At 37.4% G+C, this 22,358-nt stretch overlaps 1 protein-coding gene across 3 annotated transcripts in view; it reads right to left on the reverse strand.

Annotated features, from left to right (window-relative positions):
• Positions 1 to 22,358, reverse strand: part of CDH8 (cadherin 8) — a 148,884-nt gene that overhangs the window by 120,853 nt on the left and 5,673 nt on the right. For 2 of the 3 annotated variants that reach the window (XM_048068929.2, XM_048068931.2), the window contains exons 2-3: positions 12,929 to 13,019; positions 12,573 to 12,835 (exon numbers count right to left, since the gene is read on the reverse strand). In XM_048068929.2, coding sequence (XP_047924886.1) covers positions 12,573 to 12,835; positions 12,929 to 13,010 — 345 coding nt within the window. In that variant the 5' untranslated portion in view covers positions 13,011 to 13,019. Of the gene's footprint in view, positions 1 to 8,863; positions 8,974 to 12,572; positions 12,836 to 12,928; positions 13,020 to 22,358 lie in introns of those variants that run through there. The other variant, XM_048068930.2, reaches the window with a different exon arrangement.

The following is a 22,358-nucleotide window of genomic DNA, read 5'->3' on the forward strand; positions in this document are numbered from 1 at the left end:
ATAAGCCAGTGTTGATTATGTTAGACAGTTCTATATATATGCACACATACAGAGACACATGTGCAAATGCTTAGACTAATATATATATTCCCCTGCAGTTCTGTATTAATCGAGTAGAATACCCTGTAGGAGAAATACAGCACTAACAACTCAAAATAGCACTTCTGTTCAAGCTGCCGTGTACAAGCTTATTTGAGTTCTAATTGTGTGGTAAAATTCTTTTAATGCCTAGGCCTGTTTGAAGGTTAACTTTTGGTCCCATGGAAATAAAGGAAAATATGCCAACATTTGAGAGATTTGATTACCTGTATAAAATTATGCTTGCTCATTTTTCCTAGGCAAGATACTCTTGGGTAAAGTTATATTAAAGAGAGAATAGAAACAGTGTACATTCAAAGAAAATATTTTCCAATTATGCTTCTCAAGATGCAGAAAATATTACTTGTGATAGAGGATTATGAATGAGATAATTACTGAGAGCCTGATGTACCTAAAGCTACAACAAAGGAGAGAGAAAAACATTAATAAGTGGTTATTGACTGTTCCTCCTGCTCTTTGTAATAAAAGGCCAGAACAGTACCAAGGACAAACCTCTCCACAATTTTGGTGTGACACATTATACACAAGAATACCTTTCCTGCTTACATGGCCCATCATTAATTCCTACAAATGAACCCATATCAGCTTTTATTTGACATCCAAAAAACTTTATGCCTTTCAAAACAAGCCTAATAAGAAATGTTTCATGTTAAGAGTCAATTGAAAATAATAGAGATTTAGAAATATGTAGGATGCTTCCTCATTTAAATTACTCCATTTCACACATTCCTAATGAGCAAACTGCGCTTCTGAAAGAATCCATTTTAATGTTAGGTAGGTAAGGTGTATAATGATAAAACATGCTGACTTCTAGAAATTAAAATATGTCTCCTTTCCGCTTTTTGATTCTATTATGAAATAAATGATAATTATTTATGAGAAGCACTAGCAAAGAATATTTGAGCTCCCACATGCAGTATTTCATCACAGTTATGATCAATAGGGAAGTTTTAAAAAAAGATTCCAAGTAGTGGCAGCTCTTTTCCTGATGCACAGCAGAATGTGGTACACCGTGCAAAATTATCTTGGGTGCATTTCTTTTGCTGTTTCAGCTTCCAGTACTGCTGCATCAAGTGTGAAGGTACAGTCACTACAGAAAAGGTTAACAGCATTTCTAAAAGCATGCCAAAGGGCATGAAAATTACAGAGGTCAAACTACATGGATGGGAAGCTGTGTGAGTGCTATGGCTTTCTTAAGCTCCTTTGCTTACTTAATTCAGGAAAGAGAAAGTTTCACTAATTATTCACTGATTATTGTGGTTCCCGCCTTTTAGGAGGGATCTTCTTAATATTCTCTTAGAGGCACATACCAACCTGTGCATATGCACAACATATGTACACCAGTGTTCATCTCACTGCAATCATCCTTTCATCATTGCTTTTTTTTTTTTCCAACTCCTCGCCTCTGCCTGACACTCCGTAAGGCTTTCCACTCTATGTGGCTTTGCAGTAAAAGTGTGTGAAGACAAACCTAACGCCTAGTGACTTTCCCAACCACATCTGGAATGGATTTGGCCCATTAGATCTGAAACAACACAAACTATCTGGAAGGCTGGAACCTCCCCCAGATATTTTTATCAATTCAAAGCAGTACTGTAAAACATACAGCTTCACAAAGCAGAAATTCGAGCTCCATAATATAATGTATCAGAGAGCATAAAAAGTACAAGAGACTTAGAAAGTAAGTGGCTGAGAAAAGAATAAATTAAGGTTTAACTATTACTGGATTTTGGTTTCCCTAAGAATTTCCAAACCAACGATCCTGAGAGATTTCTTTTGATATGGTCACACGGGGACAATGAAACACATGAGTTTCTGAAGACTCTATCAAGGTTATTACAGTGGGAAGGTTACCAATAAAATAGACTCCTGAGGTTGGTTATTGGTCCCACACCAGCCTAGATCCTCCTGCGTTATGGAGCTTTGCAGAGCCCCTACATACAACGTGGAGCATCAGAGGAATCAGGATTTGTATTCTTCCACACTGCCAACCTGCCTCAGCTAAAGGGATGTCTCTCACAAAGACACTATCTTGGAAAAAGTCTTTCAAAAAAATAAAGCCACATTTGCTTGCTTTAGAGTGGGGAAAGTATCTCTTATGCTTTCTAATCTTTCTGCAATTTGCAGAATTTACAAATGTACTGTAATATACTGCATCTCCTACATATGAGATGCTGGAGTAAATACCGACTCAACTGTATTATTATTTTTCCACTTTACAATATGAAATGCATAAATTTCAGTAACACATTCAAAGCACTGCAGTGAACCTTAAAGTGGGTCTCCAGCCTGACTAAAGTTTTCCTTTACTATCTGTCAGAATTTGTCCCACAGAGAATCGTCTATTACAGTGTTTGTACATCATGCATTTGATTTAGATAGAAACATTTATTCACAAAACTTTTCCTTAAAATTCCCAGGATTCATTTATACATGTGTATTGGTCAATTCCTAGCATTCCCTTGCTTATTGGTAATTTAGTGGTGCTTATTGGTGGTCTTCCAGAGAGGCACAATTTAGTTCGATTACAAAATGATTACTTAATCAGATGATTGGTTTTATTGCCTTCTACATAGAAGAAGCAGCCTAATTCTGCCTAACACTTTTGAGTTTTAGTCTTTCTTTATTTTTAAGACAATTCCACAGTATTGGTGAACTTTATGTACAATATATAGTAGCAAACGTAAATTTAAATATCCCATTTGATTTTTTAACAAATTGCATACTATGCATCTCTTACAGACCGTGCCATGCACTTGACAAGCAATTACATGGTTTCTCAGCCTTCCCAGTAATATTTGCTCTGTACACCCTGTAATACTGGTGCTGGTTGGTAGCAGACAGCAGCATCTCAGGAAGTTGCAGAGGACCAGAAAGCTCACCCCACAGCATTGCCTTGGACTTGAGGCACAACTGTAGACATTCAAAATTGCCTCTCTGCCCACACCTCTCTGCCAGTATGTTTTCCTCCTCAGTTACAGGCTGCATATCCTATTCACACACTGACAGCTTTGAGGCAGGAATTGGCTCCTGCCCAAGAAAATGGTGCAAAATTTTAGCTAAGGCTTCTTAATACAAGTGGCAGCATTAACAGCTTTCACATTGCCCGTTACAGTGAACCACTCCCCATTTGCTGTAGTTCACTTTATAAAAATGCCCCTTTGAGTTCTTTGAGGGCATGTACAAGGTTTTAAAAATTCATTCGAGAACCAAGTCCACATTGAGATTCTCTAAAAAATAGGCATGGCTTACATTTCAATTCTGTCTATATTTCTTTTTCCTGACAGGTAAAATCCTGATATATACTTTATAAGTTTTTGGATTAAATTGTTGTTCATTTGTATGAAAACTCGATAAGAAGTAAAAATCCTTGTATATTTAGATCAGCACCTGCTCTCAGTATATCAAGTATTCTAGCAAGTATGTGGGATTATCCAGCAAAATAATCAAGACCCATTAATTAGCAGAAATAAATTAATAATTTGAAATATTGTATTGGCATTAAGTCTTGTATCAGATGATTTTGCATAAAGGAAGAAGCACAAACATTTTGCCTCTGGACATCATATTTTCTTGTCTGCATGACAAGACGACAATAGGAATTGCAGTGTGCCAGTGGTCTACTTTAAATGTTTTAGACTGCATAATAATTAGAGAACAGGTTGACTACAAAACGGATGCTTTAAAAGAAGTAAGTAAACAGTGAATAGCAAATATGTTGGTAATTATATCTAGAAAATTTATGCTGTTATAATATGGTAGGTTTTCATTAAGTTATTTGAGTTGAGTAGTAGCAGATTCTAGGCCTTTTGCATCATGCTTTAACATACAGGATCACATTGCATGATCATGTTGTAGATCATCTCAAATTATTCAAAAAATGAGTTTTCATTCAGTTTTCTGATTTCTTAGGTTCTGCGTATAACATCTCATGGCTCTTAATGATACTTGCAGCTTGATGACCTTAGAAAACAATGTGACAAAAGAGCTATGGTTTGGTTCAATTCCCTTCACTCCCTCCCCAGAAAGCCTCCATAATCTGCTGTGCTCTTCACGTCTGGATGCCCACCACCAGTTCTGCACACACTAAAATTTACCTTTCCTCACTTGGTAACAATACCCCTATTCTATGTAAGTCATTCTCTCAATAAGGGAGAAGAAAATTAGATAAGGTGGTTTCTGGATTTAAACCGGCAGATGAGTAGGGCACTCTGAACCGCTAAGACATCTCTTTTGCTGGTTCTACCTAAAACCAGGCTCCTTGCCTCCAGTGATTGTCTCTGAGTCAGGTTTTTATTTCACTACATTCCCTCTCATTGAGGCGATCTCAGGGCAATGCACAGCACATGAAGTTGAAACACAAACCCTTGGCTTTGCTTCTATTCACCAGGGGCTGGGTGCGTAACAGTTATTGAGCTCAGACCCTGAAACAAGAAAAGGGATTTCTTATGTTGCTCCTAATGATTCCTCCGGTTAATTCAGGAGAGGCAGAGTCTCCAGGGAGAGCTACGCTTACTTTTCCTTAGCTGCTGGCATGACTGCTGTAAAATAAAGGCTTTGAAAGAAATTATGGAAGTGGAATCTTTACACTAATAGAGAGTCCTCAGGAGAAGGGAAAGTTTTACACTACTCTATATCGCTACAGGTGCTCCTCAGGGATCGCCAAGAGGCTATTCAGATACATACATATTTGCTTGAATTTCTTTAGGAAAATGGTCTACATTTATTTTCAATGCCACATGCCACGCATTGCTTTTAAACAATAGTTACCTTTAAGCACTGCCTAAAGTATGTATTGCAACATTTTTTTTCTGTAATGAAGCTTAGTACTTCACATCCAGATTAAGCTGCACAGCATCAGCATCCCCTGCTTTGTCCAAAAAATCCACCACAGACAAACAAAAGCCCCTCAGTTGGGAAGTCCTTGGTTGTCTGCATGTGTGCTATTCCCTTCTTTCTCTTCTCTCCCTTTACTACAGCAATCAAAAACTTTTAAAACAGAATTTTCAATAAACAAAATTTATGTAAACTCTTTCCTAGTATTGTCACATACAACTATTTTTTCTTGTGATTACTGCAAATGTATATTTATTACATACAAAATATGTATACATGTCCACCAGCTAAAAGATAAACCTTTCTCACGTAATTCAGCTCATGAGGTGCTACCCACTGCAGTTCCAGAGATCTGTCTGGAAGCCTATGGACACTAAAGGAGTTAGTCCCAAAACGTTTCTCACTTAATGCAAAATTATTTTTAAGGTTTTCATTACAAGAAGCATTGACATATTGAGGAACAACATATCAGGACCTGATAATAATAATAAATACAACTATTCACTTTACTGGTCAAAAGGCAACGTGTCCTGTCGCTTTGGGGAAGTCACTATTATCTGATAGCTTTTCAGTGCATACAGGAAATATGTTTGTCAAGTTCAGAAAGGATGCACTTTTAGCAAAAAAACATCATCACAATTGGCACTAATTGGTAGTTAAATTGACAACTGGAACTGAAGCATCCTGACAGCACCAGAGGTGGGCCCTACAGGTAGAAATTGAAAACCATTTTAAAAAACAATGCTGGAAAGCCCAAACAATCATAGGACATCTGCAGAATATCATGTGGAAGGCTCTACTTAATTTTTTATACTGTCACATCAGCATTTTGCATGTATACTTGGAAAACATTTCAATTCATTGAGAGAAAGATAAAACATTTAGATCAATATATTGAGCAAAAGTACACAAGGTTCTAATTCTGCACAAACAAAAATGATTTTCAGTGTTACCTGCTTTTTTCGCAACATCAGAAATTTTCGCAGCATTAGAAAAATATGACAAGGAAACCTAAGTGTTAATAATGTTAAAGTAACATTAGGAGATCTAAATGCCTAAGCAGATGTTGTAATTACATCCACTGTAAATAAATCATCTCTCTCTTTTTTTTTTTAAGAAAAAACTCAAAGTTATTCTATACTTATTGTCTATGAAGTCTAAAATTCAAGATGCAAATCACATCACAGAGGCGTTCCCACTTTAGTAAAGAAAAAAGAAAATACAGATGGCTCAGAAGGTGCCTGGTGTTTTGCAGATTGACCCTTTATTCTGCAGGATTCATAAGCAAGCTGGTGTTGTCAGACATTCCTTAAAGCGTTTTCCATTTTAGTGGCTCATAGTGGTATTTGCCACTTTCTTACATTACTGCTCTAATAGCATTAAGTAGAAATATAGGAGGCATCTGATGAAATATCTCTTTGAAGTTATTACCAATCGAGCTGTATTAGCTGACAAGCAAGTGTTCTAAGTTGTAACTCAAATTGTGTTTATATATTGCCCTAAGATTGGAGATGGAGGAACATGAAAGTGTTCAACCTTAGTCGGTGATACTCCCAGAAACATACTGAAATGAGATTTGAGATTCACACTGTTCATCCTTCTTTAAATTTATTACATTTTAAGAAGATATTTCTTGGAGCCTGTCCCTAGTTAAAAAGAAACTAATGGAATTTATGCAGACTCAGGAATATTTGTTTCGAAAACACTACTTTCATCAGGCTTACATAAAATGTTGTATACTACATTTATTGGCTTTGCAGCAATATTTAATTAAGAAGAGCTTTTCTCAGAGCTACTTATACTCCTGCTGACTAAGCTGATTTAGCCCATGTAAACAGGAGTGTTCTATGAAGTATACAGCCATCCCATCTCCTTCAGAAGCACAAAAGAGGCACAGGGAATTAGTGTTTTCCATAAAGAATACAGTGAAAAAATAAATGATACATTTCAGCTTCTGGGATTTTATTAACTGTAAGTAGGAAAATTAGTGTGTAATTATGGTTGCAAAACAACAAAAATCTAGGGCTCAGAAAGCAATGTTGACTTTGCAACATTTCAGATATTGAATACTTTATGGCATATATTTAAATCATAGCTAGCAAATATACAAGCGTATATTAGAACAGAAGGAAAAGTGGAGGATCTGAGTGTGAAAACTTTGCATTAACACTGCATTAACATAGGACCATATAATACCCTATGAAACCTATGCTAGGGCTTTACTACACCTATATTTCACCATGATTTCTTCCATTCAGGGAAACAGCACGTAATTCATGCCTAAAGTAATGAGATCCTTAGGTGTATATATTTCTGTTTTGTATCACTGAGCACTACAGTATTTTCAGGCAGACAAGCTCACTGCAGGAATAAAAAAGCAAAACATATGGAAAGAATTTGTTTAATTAAAACCTTGTTTGCTTTGCATATATGTATCCCTTGGACTTCAACAGAACTATTTAAAATTTTTTAAAAGTAAGATTCTACCATTTCCTTGTTAAGAGATATAATGTATGTTGGCAATGAAAGCAAAGATTGCATAAAACATGTATAATGTAGAACATACAGCTTGAAGCTATTTATAAGTGCTCTCTGCATTTCCAGGTTTGGTTTTTACAGTAGCACAGCCTGAAGCATGTAACTGTAAAAACATCATGCCTCTCTACTGCTCCTCCTACAGGAAAATTATTTCTCCTCTAAAGGCCTGGACCTAAGCACCATATATCAAGGGAAAAATCTTCATTGCTCTGAATAGCAGGAGTTGCCTAGCTCCTTGATTCTACAAACCATACAGAAATCTCCATTTAACGGAGTGAAAAGACACGTCATGCAAGTCAGAAGGAAGGAAGACGAGCTCCCTGGTCACGGATTAAAAATTACAGGAGACTCCACCACAGGAAAGAGCTGACCTGGACACATTCTGTCTGAGTCTCACTAACTCGGTGGGGTTTGTTTCCATCCCTGTCCAGGGATTTCAGAGCAACTTCCCAAGAGCTAACACAGCCCTGCTGCCGACCACAAGCCACAGATGTGACTTTGTGGCTGTGCATGACAGAGCTGCAGGTCTTCCCTGGTCATTTCATGAATCTCATCACAGACGGCATGCAAAATGTGCAAAAATATTACTTGGAGACTGGAAATAGGTAAATTAAAAACGTCTGGGGAAGGTCTGGGAGAAACTGGGGAGTACTCCAGGAGCTGTGATACCACGGAAACAGCACCAATCTGACTGATGTGTTCTTCTGTGGTTGGACTCAATTGCTGGTTCATTTAGTGTTAAGTCAGGGAATATGAGACAAGGACTTTTGTCACCTTCATCTTCTTTTATGTTCTCTCTTTGCACTGTACTTACAAATGACAGCCATTAATTCATTAACTATCCACGGTTTTTGCTTGAAAATGTCTATGAAACTGTGTCCTATCCCATTTAAAACACACATACACACAAAAAAAAAAAAGCAATCAAAACAAAAACAAAAAAAATCACATTTACTATAAAACAGGAGCTAAAATAGCATACTCAAAATCTAATTTCTTAATGCTTCTTAACTATATTACCTATTTCATTGAGAATTCAGTGGCTGTCTCCAGCAAAAGAACAGTTGCATTTGCTACACCACAGATTTCATAGCACATCTGCCATGGTGCTGTAAATGCATGCAGAGGAGACTGAGAAAATGCAGCAGTGTATATCAAGTAAAAGTTCTATCTAACTAATCAAGTCCACAAGGACAGCATGCAGTGTCACAAGACATATCACTCTACAGTTGAATGAGGTTGTCAGCCACTGGGAGGTCTGCAAACTGCTGACAGCAATATACAGTATATGGAGTCTTCTAAAGTAGATCGAATAGCTTTGGAAAGCATGTACCTGTTTCCGAGGACGAAGCAAAGAAAGAGAAGTACAAAAGGGTATTTGTAAATCTACCTTTCTACATTGTATTGCTGCAAACAAAATCAAACTCATTCCAAGTAGGTCACATCAACAGGAAAAAGGTTACTTCGTAGGTTTCTCAAAATGCACATGCAGAGTTCTTCCTGTACAGATAAAAACAATATGGAATGTAGGATACTACGTGCCAAACTACAATGCAATGTTAATACAGACTAAAAAGGGAAACAAGAATCTTCCTATATTCTGAAATCACTCAGGATATAAGTATTCATATACTTTTTTTTTTTTTAACAGGTGTGTGAACTCCAGTAGAGCTGCTTATTTTAAGTTTGAACTTGGTCCTACTCAATCTAATGGTGAAAAGTGACATAAAAAGTGCATCTTGTTAAAACCTGTTGTAAGAAGTTCAAGAATAAAAGCAAAAGATACTCTCCTGTCCTTTACTTGTCACTGCAGAAAACTACCATGCTTTATAAAAGAATTCACATTAAACCTCCTATTTGTCTCATCCCTGATTACTTCATTTATTACAGCAAATACAATGAGAACACATTTATTAATACATATTCATGCAGAACAGCAATGAGTATGCGCCTTTGAAGACTGTGCAGTTGTACTGCAACACTTAAAATTCTGAAGAAGTGTCTTTATGCCTAGAAGCTGTTTCTCCTGGAAAAACCTAGCAGCCTAATAAAAGATATTACCGCTCTCTGTAAATTCAGTCTTACTAAACTTTCTCAGTATTTCAGAAACTTTAACATGAGATCTTTTTAACTAACAGAATGAATGCACGGACTCTATATTCAGGCTTCTATTTAGAAATTGATTTGTGTTTTGTTTGTATTTAATTAATATCAATTTTCAGTTTTATTTTGCTGATGTATGTTTCCATTCCATTAGAATTGCATGCTTCTAGTCATTGCCTTTCCACCCACTGACTTGAAAAACATTATTTAAGTATCAATATTATGCTTAGCAATTCTTTAGGGATGAGAAGTGTGCTGTAAAGTTGTACTTGAAAACAGCCATTAAATTCTGCTTGTGTGTATACTATTTCTGTTAGTGCAGAAACGTATTTTTCTAATTACCTGTTCATACAAATTACATAGAACTATGAAAAGTACCATCTACACTCTGTAACAGTGTATAAGGAGACAAAATGCACAACCAAAATCTACATAATTAGATTTGCTTCAAGAATGTTCCCTTTGAAGCACTGAACTGTCAAAGAATATATTTGTTTGGAGATTAAACTAGTTCTTCAAACATGTAAAAGGAACTTACAGGCAGTACTGTCTCTAAAATGGCACAGAACCACATCTATGCCCAGAAAATACAGTTTATCGGGTAGCATCCACGTTTGGTAGCATTCGCTCCATAATATGCTATAGCGAATTATTGTAGGGAGGCTTAATATTTTATGGAGTGGGCTGCATTCAAAGTCTGATGAAATAAATAAACAAATAAATAAATAATGGTAGGTCATATGGCAAAAAAAATACTTGCTAAAGAAAGGCACAGAATGAAGGAGATACCCCAGCTGTGCAAAATCCTTTGGCAGCGGACAAAATGGACAGGTTGGAGGAAGAATAAAAGTAGAAAAGACATGAGGAGGAACTAGGTAAGTGCAAATCTACTGAGTTCTGAAAAGAAGGTTGTTTTTCAATTGCACTGGATAAGAAACCATGAGGGTGACAGAGGACAAAACATAGCCCAGCTTCATGGAAAAGGAGAGCACTTTGCTCATGACATTCTGTACACCTTGAAGTTTTGGGAAGAAGGATTGCCATGAACTATGATTGAGGGAGTTGAGACTTTAAAGTCAGGAAGGACTAAGAGCATCTCGGCAAGATGTGGAGTTTTTCTGTGGCCACCAACTACAGCAGAGTTTGAAAGTGTCTGTAGTACTCAAACCTTAGGGAAAAAAATCAGAAATATGGATGATTTTTTATTTTTTTATTTTTTTAAAAAAAGAGTGATAAACACAGACAAGAATTACAAGAATGTTTTAAGCCACTTTCAGGAATAAACCATGGATTTCTCCCTATGGGAGCAAATTTCACTTTTTGCTCTTTTCCATCTATATCATGTGGTGTTTTAATTATGCAGCATTCTCAACAAATAGATCATCACAGCATTTTAGAGTAGCTAATTCTATTCTAAATGCCAGCAGAAGATGGGATAATGTCTTTATTGGTTTGGCTTTGTTTAACCCACCGGCTTCTGTTCACTAATGACTTGAACAATTCAGGATATTATATCCATAAAAAAAAAAAAACACCTTATATTGTAGAAATCTCAAGACTCAGATGTGCTCTTAAAATCAAACTATTACAAAGCACAAACTAAGGAATCTCCCCAACTACTTAAAATCAACTGAAAATTATTTTAAAAGCTTATGTAAATAGGTAATAACACACTCTGAAAAGAACAGGTTGGAGAAAATAGTTTAAGAAAATATTTTAACCTCTGAAATAAGCATATTGCTGTCCCCCTGAAATTGAGATTTTTCTGACCAAAGAAAAACGAATGAGAACAGATCAACAATACCTGATCTAAATGTAAATTAACATAGCTCTTGAAAGCTACTGGATCTAAAGTTTATTATGCTGTCTGACCCTAAGTTTAGGCTACAAAGTGAATATAGTAGGGAAAATTTGGAAATATGCTTGACCTATAATTTCTTTGATAATAGGTATAGTGGTTGATACTCTCTACATGATCCTATATGCTGGTCATTTACCCAGAGAATTTCCAAAATTATCACAAGGTTAATTGACATCCATCAGTTTGGTTTGCATCCATCAGTTTGGTACACAATTTTAGTGGCCAAGAAATACATCAATTTGCCTGTTTTTTTAAAAGGAACTGAAATTTAGAGATAAACATACACAGTATTTATAATTTCTCACTGTAGGCCAGACGTATTCAGGATCGGATAATTCTTTCCTAAGAGTAATTCTAAGATAATTCATTCCTTGTGAATGCAGATGGCACATGATCTCTTTTTAGAGAAAGTGCAAGTCTGATTCACTGGTTGGGGGTAATACACAGAGCTATGAATAAGCTAATGCATGGCAAGAATCAGAGGTTTAAGGCAACAGTCAAACTAGAACACAAGGAAAAACATGGTAATTTTCCTTCCGTTCTTTTCATCTTCCTAACTTTGAAACTAAACTAAAAAAACTGTCACAATAATGTTATTTCATATGCATGTATATCAGAATTTCCCTATAAACTAGCACCTTGTACTTTGCCATATATACAACACTTTGCTTTGTGATATTTTTTTCTGTTATTGTTTTTACAAAATCCTCAAAGCATAACTACATTCTGTGTAATCAGACTGGAGACAGAAAATGACCTATAAGACTAACAACCTTTTTGAATGAACAAATAGGAACATATTTTGAATTCAAAGTAACATATTACTAAAAGCTGCTTTAGTGAAGAGTCTGCACCTGATAGAGATGCAGAGTGATGACTAATGATATAAAAGAAAGGATGTGTACGTGCTCGTGCATTTTTGTCATAAAAATGAAATATGTATAATTTTAGAGCTAATAGTGGGCTAACTAACCAGAAAAACATATTTAAAGCACAAATTTATGTATATTAGAGAAGAATTTCAGAATGACAGAGCACCTCAAATTTGAATTTCTTAGCAGAGTTCAAATGACTGAAGACCTTCACAAGCTATACATTTACATATTCAGAGAAAAAAAAATGAATGTTGCCTTACCCGGCCAACTAGTATTGGTTCAGGTCCAGAAAATTCTTCTAATACAAACATTTGATTCCAAACCCAGCCTCTCTTGGAGCGGTTCAAAACCCTTTGTTCTTCAGTTAGCCTTTTTAGTCCTGTACTGGATCCACTTGGTAGTACTTGAGATTGATTCATTGGAGCCATAAAAATGGAAGGAAGTACAGTAATCCATAATATTATTAATGGAGTCCATGTATCCATAAGCATTTCCGTTAGTCTTTCTGGCATTGTACCACAAGCTACGCAAATCACCACAGAAATGAAATTATTATTTTGCTTTCCTCCAGACTGTAGCAATCCAATTCATCATGCAGTACAGAACATTTACTTACAGCTCCTCCATGTGTTTACAGCACAGTCAACGTAAAAATAGCTTAGATTATAAAAACATGATCCATTGAGTTTTCCAGTCATTAAAGATTCCTGGTGGGGGGAGAAAAAAAAAGGTCATATCAGTGACTAAAGAGCTTAGGAAAGTGTTCTGAAAGATCTCATTTACTTTTACATCGTAAACAAGCCACGTTAGATTTTCAATTTGTAGTATGCAATACTAGTGTATATTAAATAGTTTAAAACAAACAAATAAACTTAAGCAGTTCTGCAAATTCCTTCATTGCCTGCAATAGTGAGGGAAGACCCAGATGAGTATTCACACACACTCAGGAACACATTTTACTTGTAGTTTGTCTTGGAGCCTAAAGATGTTCTGGCCCTATTACTAGCCTGTACTTTTTATGCGGTCATAAACGCTTAGCACCTCAAATAATGAGAAGTCAAATAAAATAATGATCTTCCATATAGACTTATCTTCTTTTCCTCCACCAGAGAAAAAGATTTGCTTCTGCTAAGCGTGTAAAGCTCCAGTAGTGCGTTCTCATATCAGTAATCATCAAGCTGCAACAGCACAGAGCTCAGCAAAACCTTCACAACCCAGTAGACGAACAAGGCTGGTAAGTCCACTGTGAAATCCACAATTCCCAAAATGGAACACTACCAAAGCCCAGGTAAGCTCATTTATGCACATCTGCCCTATAGGACTCTCGGTGTCTCTCTCTCACTTTCAGAGAAAACACGCAGTCAGATTTGATTCCAAAGACATTTTCCTCGGTAGGTGCATGGGAGCATTTTGTCTGTCTTTCTCCACCCACCCTTCTGTGTATTAGAAGGCCACATCAGGTCTCACCTCAGCATAAATGTTCCCTGAAATGGACAAGCAAGTTAACATAGCAGGGCTAGCTAATGCCATGGTGATTGGCAAAACCTGAAATGCAGCCATAGATCACTTAGCAAGATAAATGCAGCACAGCCCAGGGAGAAGGGCTACATTACAGCTACTCTAATGAAGCTGGAGTTTTGTAAAAAGATTCCTGATACATTTTCATTGACTGATTCATATCCAAGCAATCTCAAGAGAAACCACTGTATACTAGGAAGGCAGAACTGCCTACTCACAAACTTACACCATACCCGAGGTTGTTTTTTCCCTTTAAAATGAGTTTCTAGTGTTGTTGAACTACAGAAATCTTGTAGGGGTTGTTTACTGGGGGCTGGGTTGTGTTTTTTATTTTTTGGATTCAGACACGCTGATGGAGGAACATATTTGAAGATGTGAATTATGCCAATAAATGTTAGCTGTTATTTTAAAAGTAAACAATGTAAAAAGTCATTTTTTTTAAACTTCAGTAATTGCCAAAGCAACTGTGAAATGTATTGCACGAAAATCTGAAACTGTGAGAAACTTGTCTTCTTAAAAGGGGAGAAGAGCTGTTATCAAACTAAAACTCAATATCTCAAGTACCATGGAAGAATGGTAAGCTAATAGTGCAGTGCTTTGACAATGCATCAAGAATGAGGTGAATACCCATTACGGAAGTAACTGTGTAGCTTAGAAACATCATTTAGGCCTCATTGCCAACTGAGATGGAAAGAAAAGAAATCAGAGAATACAATGTGCTTTACAATGAATTTTTGGGAAAAATGTGAGAGAAGGAAGAGAGGTCTTCAATATTTCCCCCTTCTCTAAACGCCAGAGAAGAGAAAAGGACACGGAGCAAACACTCAAATTGCTCAATGGGAAGGGTCTGCCAAAGCATCTCTGAAAGCACTTTTGGTCTCAAGAATTAAAGGGAGGCTATTGCTGCCACTGTCTGGCACGTGTTAAAAGGCCAGATTTCTTGGAGCACATTTGGCTGTAGAAGGTAGGAGAAGAGAGAATCAGCCAAACTTGAAATGACAGCATTGTACAGTTTGTTTGTATGGGATCCTTGTGGCATGAGTGGACTTGTGCGTGTGTGCACTGAGACAGGTTTTTCTCATTCTTTCAATAGAGCAAGAATTGAAACACAGGAGAAATAAGACCACTGTAACACAGAGTAATAGCCATCATTTTCAACCAGTACCCAAGATTAAACTCAAAACTGGGACAATAAACTGAAAGCACAATTGAAGAGTCTTTTTCCATCACTGAGGAGTTTCAGTGTTTATATCCAAAGTGATGTTTGACCCAGAAATGGAGGCCCACCAGAAACCAACTACTATGCTATACCTTTGTCCCTGAAAGCCTTAAAATGAAGCAAAGTAGGTCATGACTGATTTTCTTACTCTTCCAGTTCAAATTTCTATAGTGGTTTCTTTTTTTTTTTCTTCTACTCACAAGACCAAGTAATAATAAAGTAAAGCACCTCTTTCATATTCAAAAGGCTTTTTGAAAACAATTCCTAATTAATCTGCACAGGCTGTCTTTTTCTAAAAGAGATGAAACAAATGAGATAAAACACTATGATGCTCATAGAAACATTTTTGTTTGAAGTAAGAACAGGATATTTGTTTTTCAAGCTGCTACTCTGAATCTTTGGCAAGCATTAAGTTCACTTCAGTGCATCACTCTTCATTTCCACCCCCAGACTTCCTGCCTGTTACTCTTCACTTATCCCAGCAAATTTCGGTCCTATCCCCCAGCACTAATGCATCAAGCCTCGCTGTGACTGGACTGTCCTCGTGGTAGTTCCCTATTCAGCAATACCTTAATGCAATCGAATCAAAAGCACACCAAAAATATTAATAATGCACACACCATGTCATTAGACCTAACTCAATGAAATAGTCCAGGGAAGGGTACCATTATGCAAGCACAGTGAACGAGAAACTGTAAGAGATTCTCATGTGCCAACTTTCCTGTAGGCAGGTGCTAGGCAGTGCAATGTAAAAAAATATTAATAATAATCTTTTGCATATATCCATGTACTTCATGGAAACATAATCCTCCTTTAACAGTAGAGCTTGGTAAGTATCTCTACAGCTGAACCTAGACTGTTGGAACTTTCTGAGAAACAGACTGCTCTGTCAGTGAACAGTGGCATTTACTTTGTACAATGCATGGAGGTTGGACTGTCCCCAAATCTCTTGTCCAAATTTGGAAATAAATTTCCTTCTCCATTCCTGGGTGCAGAACACCATGTATGTAGTTGGGAACCAACTGAATGCATCATTAAATGCTTGTCCCTGCAATTTTCATAGTCTAATAGGAAAATCAAGAAGCGCTGAGTTACAATCAGGTGTAATCCTCTGGTTTAGATGTGTAGGAGCACATGATAAGGCTCCTGAAACAGGCTACTGTAACAGTACTAAACAGATGCATGCAAAGGGAGCTTTTGGAGCCAGGAAAAATTGGCAGAAATATTCTCCCTTCTCATGTTACACCAGGGTCTAAAGGAGTGATGAGCATGGACTGATGGTGAAGTTACTCCAAGAAGCCAAAACTACTTCGTGCTAAGTGACTGGGAGAGTACCAGCACATGGCCCTTAAAAGAGCATCTTTCCAGCTTCATAAAACTGTGTTGCTTTTGATAAAAGCATAATGGCTCTGGGCTGTTTTCATTAACAAAACCTCACCGTTCTCTAAGTGATTTCCCAGTATAGCACATGATATATGCCACTACAGATACAACTCTAATTCAGAAAAGCTGTTTACAAAACAGCCTGAGTTGGTCATGTGGCCCTGAGAGGGGAAAGTGCTATTTAAAATATAAAGAATATAACAAATAGATGAAAAGAAGTGTCACACTATGCCAGATAGCAGAGGTTCAGAAAACTGTCTTATGTTTCAAACACGTAAGACTATTTGTACATTTGGCTCTCCATGCATAATTTACAGTGAAATAGGGATAAAGCTAAGCAGTTTGTTTTCCACTTATTCTAAATGCTGATAAACTTTTAGAAAAATATTATTCTATTACTATTACAAGAAAATTCATTTTGACAAGTCAGAATCAGGTATGACAGTAGTCATAGCTGATATTCTAACTGATGAGGGTTCTCATTTTGTGTAACCTGTTGTGGGAAGCTTTGTGGTTCCTAGCATATCTGAAATAATGTCATTGCAGTTATTTTAGAGTCAGCTTGTAGCTTTAAAATGTAGCCACTGGATTGCAGTAGATTTGTTAAAAAAAATATAAAAAGGTTAAAAAAATGTAGCTTTATATATAAACTGCTTAGTGAAAAAGAAGCAGAGTAAGATCATAAAAAGCTTTAAAAAAAATCAATTTATTTTTAGATTTCAAACCACAGAATATCTATCTCAAGTAAACCACTTCATTACAATGCTAGTGCGTTGACTTACACCATGATCTTAGTTTGAGATTTTACAGCCACTCTAGTGTTTCTTCACATAAGAGACATATGGGGTCATCGTAAGATCTACAACAAAGGTGTTTTCTTTTTTTTTTTTTTTTTAAATTTAATTCTGCATTTACCTTATCATTCATAGTGATAAGCAAGAGCTAAGCCCTTCAACCTCACTATTTCATTAGGTTATATTTTATCAATTACTAAACAGCTGTTATTAAGTTAAAAACAAACAAAACAAAAAAAAAGAAAAAAAAGAACAAAAAAAACCCCTTGAAACTCTGTTTTATTTAAATATATTACACTAGAGAAGCCAGAGAAAAGTTGGCGATGTATACCTAGAGCAAATTTTTGTGGAGTTTACAGAACCTTTTAGATTTCGGACACTAAATGAATCCTTTAATGTGCATTCAAAAGACTGATATCAAACTGTCACTATATGATGAGGTAAATGATACATAAAGTCAATGGAGTTCCAGTGGAAATGTTTTAGATCTCTCTGTCCATAATCCCTGCCCTTGATGCCTATTCAGTACAGGCCAACCTGCATCACAACACAAGCAACCTCCAACAATAGAAGAGAGGTGTTCATTTACCCATCACCCAGAGTTCCAGCTAGCACGGCGTGGCAGCAGGCAGGCAGCCTTTGCATTTTGCATGTCTCCTTTGGAGCCTTGAAATTCCATCTGACCCACGGGGGCTTTCGTGTCCAAAAGAATAAATTGAATTTAATTTCTGCCAAAAATAAGGATCCTTATTTCTGCCAAATGATTTGAGCTGTGGGTAATGATTTTCATATAGATTAGGAGAATAAAATAGCAAGGTTAATCAGGTGCCCTTAACAAAAATGTACATTTTGTGACTTCCTTTATTTGGAATTCATTAAGCAACAGTGAGTTTCTCTTTACACTATCACAAGTCTCCCACAGCTCATGATCAGGTATTGCATTTCCCCTGTCAATAGGGCTGCAAACTCGGGATCTTCATGGCCTGCACACAGGCATACATATTTTGTACCTTTTGGCATTTTCTTTGTTAACATCTGTGAATTCCTTGTTATTGTTCAAATTACTTCCCCCTCAGCCCCCCCCCCCCCAACTGTTTCTCTGTTTCCTGCCTTTCTGTCCCCACACCAGCTAGAGTATCTTTTGTGGTTTTGTTTTGGCTTTACACAGCTCTTCTTGTTCTTTACGCTCTTTAGGTATCCTCAGTACTGCAGGTACGGGCTGCACCACTACTTAGGCACCACCACTTAGGCTTCCCAGTCCCATTTCTCCAGGCTTCAGACAGGGTCCTTTTCCATCCATTGCAGCAACATGATGCAAAGCCTTCTCACCGTGGGAAGCACAATTATCATTCCTCCATTGATCCTCTTTTAGCAGCACCGGAAAGCCTTAAGTTTTCAACAGTAAAAATACAAGGCCTTCGCACTCCCTAGCATTTCAGTCTTACTTCTAGGAATCATTCCTACTTGTAAGAGAACTGCAATGAAGATTTTAATTTGTCATTAAAGCAGAGCAAAACCAAAGTCCATCAGAATAGATCGAGACACCATAACCAACAAATAATCACGCCATCTCTGCCCCCTAACTTTGCTACACACCCATCCTGTTTCCAGCACATATCCACTCTGCTGTACCTGAACTTGATTTTAAATTGCAGCCGTCTCATGTTTCTCCTGCAAAACAATGAGTACTTTTTGCTATAAACAACAATTATTTTCCAGTAGATTACTCATGTGCATAAAGACTACTTACATGCATAAAAAAAATTAAAGTAAGAAACAGTTCTTCACCGTAGTGAGAGGTGAAGAGGGACTGAGAGTGCAACCACGTGCCCTACCAGGCAGTAGGAAAGATGTGCTTGCAGCGCCCACTAGCCAGGGCACTTGCGTGCCCTGGTATGCCCAGGCCAGGCTTCACCGCCTCTCTCATCTGTCAGCCAACTGCATGGGCAGCCACTCCCTAACCCAGTTCTGTCAAAGTGATCTCGTTAACTTAAACGCTTTTAATAGGAAGGTGTCTTTTAAACCAAATTATTTTGACAGAGCTGGGTTAGGCCATTGCTCACGCTATTCTTCCACCAACAGCAATGCTAATTTACAAAGTTCTTGCAGTCCCCTGCCCCCAACATGCCAGCTGCATGTGTCCCATCATCCTTCTCCATTCTCAGTTCCTCTCCTCACTGCAGTTTACAGTCCCCTTCGTTATGCCATTTGCGAGACAACACCAAAAGCCAGATCAGTGAAATGACATGGCTTAAAAAAATTCCAAAGCCTCATTTCAAGAAGTCTTTTCCTTTACATTTATAAGCCAGATCATTGCCCAGATCTAGTTTACAGCATGGCTGCACAAGCAGTTGCATCAGCACAACTGAAGAGCCCATAAGCTACAGGACAATGACAAAGTTTTGAAAACAGCTGTACTGCCTAAGAGCATATGAAGCTTGGCTATGTACTTCAGAGAGCAGACACAAAAGGTTGAATCAACAAAACTGAATAGAGGGTAACTTCTGGAAAAGAGGAGGGAACTGAGCAGCTACGGTCAGAGGAACTACTTAATAAAACTCTGGCAGACTCCTAGTATATAGCCATGGCAGTCTGATGCGGCTCCACCCACCGACGCTGGCAGATTTTAGGGACGGAAACCTCTCCCAGGGGCTCAGCAGCAGCCAGAGGTGCTGTTCTGAGTCTGTCTCTGTCAGGAGGGGAGCTCCCAACCACCCTGGCCACCTGCAGCACACACCACCGCTCAGTGGTGAGCCGGCAGCCAGGTTGTGGGCTGTACATGTTCTAGGCATGGCCCCAAGTCATAATTATACTTGGTAGCTGCTCTGAATTTTACTGGCTAGCAGTGATTTTAAGGGACTGTTATGTCACCTGGAGTTAACTGCAACACAGAGCAGCATTACCCACATGGCTTTTCCTCTAGGCAAAGCACCTGAAATTTCAGAGGAAGGAAAATGTTACGCTAACTCTGCACTAGCATGCGGGGTAATGTACACTTGAAGAGTATTTCATGCTGTCAGAGATGTGCAGGAAAGAATCCTGCCAATCGGTGCAAATCAACTGTCCAAGTTTATATTATATATTTAGTGTAGCAATTTGCTTACAGTTGCTTAGTGAATCAAAGGCAGTTATCTAAAGAATTACTTATTTTAGCATCAATGGTAAGAGAATCCACCTCTCTTTCCTTTGGTCTCAGATGTTCTGTCCTACTCAGACGCACACAGAGGAATTCGCTGTGCAAAGATATGCCACCAGGTTTTCTAAACTTAGTCATGCATTGCTGCTCTTTAAAGACATCCAAGCAGTTCTTTAGGTTATTAGACAAGTTTTTATACTTGCTTCAAGTGCTAAGGGAACATCTTAAGCACAGGGCTCACCAGGCCTTACATCTGACATAGAGCAGATGGAATCCATATGCTTGCACCGAGGTTATACATACAGGTACACGCATGCAAGTACAGAAATGCAATGGTTTCCTCGCTATATGGACCTATAATACTGAATGGAGAGGTTCTTCATCCACCTTCACGTTTATTATTAGCAAAAGCTGGTCACTTCAGTTTTAGGGTTACGTTTCAGAGGCAGAGGGAAGAATGAGAAAAGCTTTTTAAAGATACAGATTCCTCCTCCTTAGTTTCCTTACTCTTCTCCCTTAATTAGAAAACACTGTGACCGGTGTCCCAGTGTCCTAGAGAAGAGGCTGCTACGGGAAATAGGTCATTACACAACCTGACTAATGCTTTGAGATAGAGAAAATGCTATGTGCATCACACTGAAATATATCTTTAATCAAACAATTTAACAAATTGGCCCTTGTTCTTTGATAACAGAATAGTCTTTAATAATCATATCTACAAGGTCTGATTTATGTTAGTGATTAGCTAAACCTTATACTTTTTGTCAAATATTTACTTTCATTTTAAAAAAAGAAATGTAACAGTTAGTGCTTAACTTCTATTGAAATCAACAGAATTTCTTATTGGGGATAGTTTTGGTAAGCTTTGATGCTAAAATCAATATGGGCCAAAGTTAAACCTGCCAAGGCTCTGATACTTTGTATAGAAACCAGTCAGTCTCTGGAGAAGCGTTCACTACTTCATACAACCAGACTGCATAAAAAAATTAAATAAATAATAATAAAAGTTGCATTGCTAGCACTGCCGAACTATTTTTCTGGTACATTTTATTATTACTTGCGTTGTACAGCACTCAGAAATTTCAGTCATGAGTCCAGCTGTGCTAGACATTGTGCAGACACAGAACAAAGAGGCAGTATGTGCTCCACAGAGTTTGCAATTGAAGTAATTGACTTGTTTGATTGCATTTCCACTCCAAAGAAATGAGTATCCATAATACTTTAGGTGGATATCTTTTTTTTTTTTTTTTAAATAATAATAAAAAAAAAGACAGCTGATACCAAAAGAATAGACATTAAAATGACAATATAGCTATTTTATGTCTACCATAGAACAAAAAGTATTTGTGAACTTCCCTTTCAGCTTCTTATACTTAGAAAAGTAAAAAAGAAAAAGATTTCTTTCCGGGTGTATGGGAGTCAGATACCCTACTGATCTGTGTCAGAACATCAGTTCACCGCATGCCATCATGCTGAGAAGCTCACGATACTAGCTCAAAATGGAGAAAGAAGAAAGCCAAAACCTGTTTGAACAGCTAAGGTGGTCCAGAAACTTAAACATGACAAAAATAGTCATATCTGCGTTGTTTTCATTCTATATGTAGTAAGAGGAAGAAAGTCGTTTTTATTCTCTAAAGTCCCCAGATTAAAGTGATTTTCCTTCGACTAAAACAGAATTGCATTACATACAGATTTAATAGCTCCAGCTCATGCCAACCTCATCTCTCAGACCAAGGTTTGTTTTTATGAGGGTGTATTACATACTTTGAAGACCTATACCACTTTTAAAGGAGAGAGGGGAAAAAAGCAAGTTGTGCACAACACGAAGAGTGCTCATAAAAAGGCAAACAGATTGGCCTGTGACTGAGAATTAGGTGTTAACCATGCTCTGCCTAGGGCATCGTTTATCATGAGAGTTTCAGCAGCTGGGATGTGCTTATCCTGTACTTGCTGAAAAAATGTTTAAATATTAATGGAGAACATAAATATCTTGCTT

This window comes from Anser cygnoides, chromosome 12 (assembly GCF_040182565.1).
Source record: "Anser cygnoides isolate HZ-2024a breed goose chromosome 12, Taihu_goose_T2T_genome, whole genome shotgun sequence".
Taxonomy (NCBI): domain Eukaryota; kingdom Metazoa; phylum Chordata; class Aves; order Anseriformes; family Anatidae; genus Anser; species Anser cygnoides.